This window comes from Phoca vitulina, unplaced genomic scaffold (assembly GCF_004348235.1).
Source record: "Phoca vitulina isolate PV1807 unplaced genomic scaffold, GSC_HSeal_1.0 scaffold4, whole genome shotgun sequence".
NCBI lineage: Eukaryota > Metazoa > Chordata > Mammalia > Carnivora > Phocidae > Phoca > Phoca vitulina.
The window spans coordinates 5615133-5622963 of record NW_022589707.1 but is presented as its reverse complement, the minus strand read 5'-3'; the positions used below and the strand labels follow the sequence as shown (position 1 = coordinate 5622963).

At 48.0% G+C, this 7831-nt stretch overlaps 1 gene segment (V, D, J or C); it reads left to right on the top strand.

Moving 5' to 3' along the window:
• The first annotated feature begins 1585 nt into the window (after positions 1-1585).
• Positions 1586-2106, top strand: LOC116630415. The segment is given in 2 exon segments: positions 1586-1678; positions 1814-2106. Coding segments are annotated over 2 exon segments (342 nt in total).
• Positions 2107-7831: the final 5725 nt, after the last annotated feature.

Here is a 7831-nt window from a genome sequence, read left to right as displayed (position 1 = left end):
TATGACTAAAGATGGTTGAGAATAGAGATAGAGCTACAAAATTATTAAAAACTATGGGATTTATCGTGTAATCTCTTTTCTCACTCCGCTCAAAATCTTCAATACCCAGAAAACACAAAGCAATGCAACCGCATCACCCCGTGCGGGTCCCAGGCATGGACAGGTTCATGGCTGAGAACCCTGGAGCTGATTCTGACCTCTCCCTTCTGGACTTCTCATCCCAGGCTGGCCTCCCCACACAGATACAGGCATGCCTCCCCTGATCACAAATAGGCAAAGGCTCTCCCGTTTCCCCCAAGAGCAGTTCTGCTTCCCCAGAATAGCTTCTCACATGTCATCGCCCAGATGCTATTAGCTTCAGAGCATGGCTTCCTGGCAGTCTTCTGGATGCATCGTACTCTGTGACCAGACCACTCTTCGAAACACAGCCCAAAACATCGAAGCCTTTCAAATCCTCTGCATCTGCTCTTGCTATTCTCATGGTCTAGAAGGCCCTTCCCTGTTGCCCGAACATGGCCAGATACTAGTCATCTTGCAGGGACTGGCTCAGCCATTGCTTCTCACCCATAAGTTCAAAAATAAATAGGTAAAATAGAGAAACCCTCTTTATGAAATGTACTATTTAAAATTTGGCAATTATTAATTTATCTACAAAATCCGGAAATACATGGATCTGATTAATCCAGAGGGGGTATGGCATATAGTGTTTCCAGGCTGGATCCACATGAGATCATCAGACTGTTTATTTTTATGGCTCATATTATTCTGACTTGTCTCTTTCATTATAGCTTACTAATTGCAATGGTATAGCAATTATTTCCTTTATAATCAAAATGTTGGTTCAGACAATCTTTTGCCTCCACAGGCTAAGGGTGGATCTGAAGATCACCCCTAAATCCGCTGGGCTGGGAAAGCAGAAGAAAGGGTGTGGTGGGGGTGTTACAGCAGGGGGAGGTGGGGGGATTTCTGTCCTTGATTTAGACAGAAGGTGTGCACCCATGAGACTGTGAGCCATCAGCCACACGGAGGAATTGTGCCCCAACAAGTCGGGCAACGTGCCCTGGGAGGGCTTGAGAGAGTGGCCCAGGAGAGGACGGTTTCAGGGAATTCTTGGCTACCTCCTTGCATCAGGGGATTTGAGTTCCCTGAGCAGGTCCTGGGACACATGGGGCTAACACAGACTCCTCGCTGCCCAAGAAGAGGAGCTGTGCCTTAAGCCTCGGAATGCACCTTGAGCCTCGGAATGCACGCCTGGAAGGGAAGTGGAGGGCGAAGAGGCTGGAGCCCAGGGGCCGGGTAATTGGTGTCAGGCAGGGGCAGGCGGAGGGAAATAAGGTGTGCTGTGGGCATATTAGGACATGCTCACTTCGCACCCACCCCTCGTGGAGGCACTGGGCAGGACAAGGAAAGCGCCTAGAGTAGCTGATCCCAAGTCCTACCTAAGAGCCCTTTGGTACTAGACCAGAAGGTGGCCTGCAGACAGAGTAATGCCAGAGCCGCGATGTCACAGAGGTGACATCATGGGCAAATGCTCCTATCAGGGAAATGGGAGGTTCAGAACTTTAGACTGCTCACCCCAGGAGACCCCATCCCTGAGCGGAAAGTCTATCTTGGCTTCCCGATGCTGTCATGGGCTTCAGGCTTTTCTGCTATGTAGCCCTTTGGCTCTTGGGAGCAGGTGAGTTCGAGGCACGGTGTGCCCACCTCCCATGTGCATTTGCCAGGCCCGTGATATAGGTTGCTGATGATGGCTTCAGCCCGAGGCCTCCCCCCATGCTCTGCCCTCAGCTTCTTTCTGTCTCCTCCCCAACAGGCCCAGTGGAGTCAGGGGTCACCCAAACTCCAGGACACCTGATCAAAACAAGAGGACAGGAAGCGACGCTGAGATGTGACCCTGTCTCTGGACACCTATCTGTGTACTGGTACCAACAGGTTCTGGGCCAGGGCCCCCAGTTCCTCACTCAGTATTACAATGGGCAAGAGAGAAACAAAGGAGACATCCCGGAGCGGTTCTCAGCTCAGCAGTTCACTAACCACAGCTCCGAGCTGAACCTGACCTCGCTGGAGCTGGGAGATTCAGCCCTATATCTCTGCGCCAGCAGCTAGGCACAGCCCTACACGATCAGCAGCCCACTGTACAAAAATCTTCCACCCCCCAGCTCAGGAAGTGATGGCGAGGCTGGCGGTGCCAGCCCCAGTGGCCCGGGCCCTGGGAAAGCAGACGGGCCTCTTCCGGACGCTCGCTCTGCTGCTTGTGTGTGTGGTGTGTCTTAAAGCTCACAGAAATCATGCAAGATAAGTATCATGTTACCTGTTTACATGTATAGGAGGGGAAGTAGCTTCCCCGGGTCTTCTATTTCAGAAGTGACAGAGTAAGGAAGAGTTCTGTTCCTTGAACCCGTGCTCCCCGCCCCCACATGGAACTGGCCCTCCTCTGGCTTCCCTTCCCAGGTCCAGATGAGCAGGGTGGGAAGATCATGCACCATATGTGATGATCATAACGTCTTCCCTGCCAACTTCAAGGAATGCGACTTCAAGGTGAAGAGTAGCCATTGATCCTTCCCTGTAACAACAACAAAAAAATAAAAATAAAAAAGAGAGAGAGAGAGAAAGGTGCAGTTTTCTGCACAGCGTGGCCCTAGGTTATGTCGTGTCTTCCGTGGAGGCTGCGTGAGTAGGGAGGTTCCCAGATGTGCTCTTCTAGCTGCACAGGGAATGGGATGTGTGCAAGGAAAAGCTCACGGATCCTCGTTATTTATCCCTTAGTTTCTTTTACTCCACAGTTTGGGGTCCCTTACTTTGTACAAAGTACTGTATCACATAAAATAGAAAATGCAATTTACTATGTTTCTTGTCTTTGAGAGTTTTAAGGTCTGCAGTATTAAATGTATATTATTTATCTTAAATATCTGACGATTTCTATTGGATCCACCTGTCCCACGAGAGCAGGTGACTCACAAAACTGCAAGTGCCGAATACATTAATGCCCAGACACAGTTCAACCCTGCTGCAGATAGAGACTCACGAAAGAAAACAGCGCTATCATGTATTGACAACTTACTATATGCCAAATAAAAGTCCTTTATTTGCAAAATTTCCATGAATTGTCAGAAAATAAAAGCCTAAGAGACAATTGCAATTTCTGCTTTCTTTAAAGATGAGAGGAATTGCCCTTAAGATAAAGAACTTGACCAAATTAAATAGCTGGTCGGATGACCAAGTGGGGCTCAAACCCCGGCATAACTGACTCTTAGTCTCTCATGCATATTCATAGAGATGCCTGCCCTCAAAGCCAGAATGTTGTTCCATGCCTTGTCAGCCTGGCTGGCTCTAATGAAATCATCGAGAGGGATCAGTTTCCTGGGGAGAAAGTGGTGTGGAGAAAGACGTCCGACTAGAAGCCCAGTACACCCAGCTCTGGTTTTACCTCCAGCACAACATGCTAGTAAAGACCTGAGGCCAGGCTCTTGACACGACGGGCTGAGAATTTCCACGTATAAAATGAGAGTAATAATATCTATCGGCATCACTCAGAGTACTCCAGAGAAAGAGAACAGATTACACACACACACACACACACACACACACACTCATGTCATTATATATGTATATAATTCACTTATTATAGAGAATCAGCTCACACAGTTGTGGAGGCCGGTAAGTCCAACATCTGTAAGCTGGGCCGGTGGTCCTGGAGACCCAGGGAGAGCCGATGTTCAAGTTCAGAGGTTAAGCAGGGAGAGCCTATGTTCAAGTTCAAAGGCCGTTAAGCAGGAAGAGCTGGTGCTCCAGTTTGATCCGCTGGACAATTCTCTCTTACCTGGGGCAGAATCCATCTTTTTGTTCTATTCAGGTCTTCAAATGATTGGATAAGGCCCACCTACATTATGGAAGGCAATCTGCTTTACTCTATTGATCAAAAGGTTATTCTCATCTATGTTAAAGTCCACCTATTTAAATGTTAATCATATCCAAAAACACCCTCTCAGGAATACCCAGAATGGTGTTTAACCATATATCTGGGGACCCTGTGACCCCGTCAAGTTAACACATAAAATTAGCCATCATACCAACTTCCAGGGTTGTGTAAAAATTTAGTAAGCTTAAAGTACCTACCACGCACATAGCAAGAATCTGGATATCTTGATTCCTTTTGCTAATTTCTGACAGCTCTTTCCACCATTTCCTATGTATAAAGGTAGATATGGACACATTTTACCTAAAACTCCTATAGTTGTCACAGAGATGGAAATATTTATGCCTGATGATTCATTATGAAATTAACGAGAGCACATAACATCCCTTCTCAGGCATTTTAACATCAACAGACATATGAATTATATGCAATAAGCATTACACACTTTAAATGATCAGATCAATGGTTTTTTGGCGATTTATATTGTACACCCATGTAACACCCCCCCCAACTAAGCTATAGAACATTTCTATCACCCAGACAGTTCCCTCATGCCCCTTTGCAACACCTGTCTCCATCCCTGACAAACTAATGATATGATTTCTATTGCTATAGATTAGTTTTGCTCAGGCATCTTTTTAATGGACATTTAAAGTCTCTACCCAGGGGTGCCTGGGTGGTTCCGTCAGTTAGGTGTCTACCTTCAGCTCAGGTCATGATCCTGGGGTCTTGAGATCGAGCCCCAGGTGGGCTCCCTGCTCAGCGGGGAGTCTGCTTCTCCCTCTCCCTAACCTCCCCCCTACCCAGGGCCACCGCTGGTGCTCTCTCTCTCTCTCTCAAATAAATAAATAAAATCTGAAAAAAAATATAAAGTCTCTACCCATTAAAATAATTCCTCTTTAGTACACAGCTAAATATATTTAAGAGAGGGAGGTGCTTCTGGAAAGTTCTGTGGTTAAGGAGTGCTTGAAATCATGCGAGATACCTGATCCATGTTAGGGACAATTCTATCTGCAGATAGATGGTTTGATAAAATGATCATTGAAAGCTCTTTCTAGCTGCTTGAAGCTGTTTCTATAAAATTTACTTACTCATTTTAATTAGTTTCTTTTCTCCTGAACCCATTCATTCAAATTATTTTATAATGAACTTTGACAAAAAGTCATCATCTCCAAGGAAATTATGTTGTGTTCCTATCAGATGCATATGTAGCTGGGCTTCATGTTCACACATGGCGTGCTGGGGCTGAGCAGACCACAGGCAATGGTGACGTCATTAATAGATCATTCCATGTTGGGAGAAGGATTCCCTTTGCCTGGATCCTGTGTCAAACCCTCAGAAATGAGCCTTGACCTGGAAAATCCCCCTTTCTCTTCTGGCCTCCCCTGTCACCATTCTCCTGCATTGTGTGTTCTTCTGTCTCCTGGACCAGTGAAGTCCCAGGCACAGATGTGAAACCCACTCCTGGGCCTGCCAGGCCCCAATTCAAGGCTTGACCTTGTGGTTATAACATCAGGCTCCCCTTTGGTTCCAGCTTTAGTTTCTACGTCCTCTCCTGGGCCCCAGAGATACTGATTCACCGAACCCCCAGATGTGTGGTCATGTTAAAGGGAAACCAGCACAGCAGGAGGTGACAGCAGATATGAGACACAAAGTCATGTACCCATGATTTGCAAATATTTGCAAATATTATTAAGAATTTGAAGATCACAACAGCAGAACACTGAAGCTGGTATGGGGTCCTTCTAAGCGGGATCTGTGGGCAACAAGATACAGTTTCTGAGCTTCGTTGTCTTTATTACTTAATTAATGACAGCCGTTCTTCACAAGAAGATATTCCCCCATGGAATGGATGTCACAAAACAAAACAAAACAAAACACAAACCAGAGCATTTTGCACTTACCCTGGAGCCTCCACCTCTCCACAGTCCCTCACAAATCTGAATGCCTTTGTGCCGATGGTCTGCGCGGAGCTGACATCATCTTCCACAGAGAAAGGTCAATTCCAGGCATGAGGTGTTTCTGCTTGTCGCTGTCTCACCCCAAACGTGGGAAACAAGAGCTCTGGTGAGCACAAAGTTGCTCTGGCTACATTTGGCAGGTGTCCGTTAGTGAATTGATAAGAAACAGAAGAAAACAGCTCCTCAAGAGTTGATGAGCCTGCCCTTGAGGTTTAGAAACCAGATACCAGGAGAATCGTAGCTGGAAGGATGTTAACAGGATGATGGTCAATGAAGCAAAGTGGAAATGGATACTTGAAGGAGTATTTGGGACACACGAGTCATAAAAGGCATCAGGAAGCCCTAAGGATTTTTCCCCAATTCAAAACTACAGAGATATGCAGAGACACAAAACCAGTGCATTGATGAAGAATTAGGTCACAGGAATAAAATGTACATAAGGTTGCATATTGTTTTACAAAAAGGTGAAGATTGACCCGTAAGACTTGTGTCAATTCAGACAAGTCCTTTCTTCCCATCCTAAGCTGTTTGCTTGTACATTGATGTTTCTATTTGACCCTCTGGGGAAGGGGTGTGGCCCCTTGTGAGGGTTGGCTCTGGGGCCCAGGCAGGAAGAGTGACATCTCAGAATGACTCCCTGGAGAGCCCCCTTCCAGGCTCATCAGCCCACAGACCCAGAAGACCCCTCTGTCAGCCCTTCCCCTGCCATGAGCGTCAGCCGCCTGTACTCTGTGGCCTTTTGTCTTCTGCAGGCAGGCAAGTCCTGGGCGGGGTCCCTTTCCTGGGTGAAAATCTCAAGGTCCCAGCGCTAAGCCTTTCCGTTGTCTCCTTCTCCACAGGGCCGCTGAATGCTGGCATCACTCAGACCCCCAAATTCCAGGTCCTGGGGACAGGACAGAGCATGACACTGGACTGTGACCCGGATACGAACCACAACTCTATGTACTGGTATCGACAAGACCGTGGACATGGGCTGAGGCTGATCCATCACTCAGTCAGTGCTGGTACCTCTGAGAAAGGAGAAGTCCCGGATGGATACAGTGCCTCTAGGTCAAATATAAAGAACTTCCTTCTCAAGCTGCTGTCCACAACCCCCTCCCAGACATCTGTGTACTTCTGTGCCAGCAGTGTTTCCACAGTGTTACACAGCTGCCTCCTCTCTGCACAGAAAAGGTAGGGGGAGGCCCGGCGCCCCGGGAATCAGCGGCGCCCTCTGCGCATGCCCAGCCCCAGGAGCCGGGAAGCCCCGGAGCCCGGAGTGGCCGCTGCACGCAGTGTGAACCTCAGTGGGTGCTGAGACCCGACTGCAGGGCACTCTCAGCCTGGCCTGGACCTGCCCGGGTGTCAGGTGACTCTGTCTCCACCTTTGCTCTGTCTGTGCTCTGCAGCTGCCTCTGTAGCTGGGAGGTGCTTGTCTAAACAACACCATGTAGCGCTAACAATGTATTGTTAAATCAGATACAGCTACACCCTCTTGTCTCTCCCAGGCGTCGGCAGCCGCATCTCTCTCTAATGCCCTGGTACGGACTCTGCTCCTGTCAGCCTTTCCCATCGGGGCAGTCCCCCCACAAAGCCCTGCCGGGTCTGTCCTCTCCCCACCTCTGGGCCTATATTGCACAGCTTGCTGGCCCTCTCTGTTCTGGCCACGCTGCTAGGCTCTCATCTCTGCCATGTCCCTTTCCATCTCAGGGAAGTCCAAGACTATTTCCTTGCACTGGACATGGACTCTTCCTTTTTGTGATGGCTGACTCCCACTCATGCTCAAGTTCAAGGTCCCCCTGGGTGGCCGGCCACTTCTGGGTACACCTGTTTCCCAAGTGAATGGTGGACACATTTGACATGTCTCTGTTCTAGATTTTCCAGATCCTGACTGCAGACTTTTCTCGCAATCAGTTTTTAAGTGCTGGTATCATAAAGACCACCTTCTCTGACAATACATTGAAGACAAAAATAA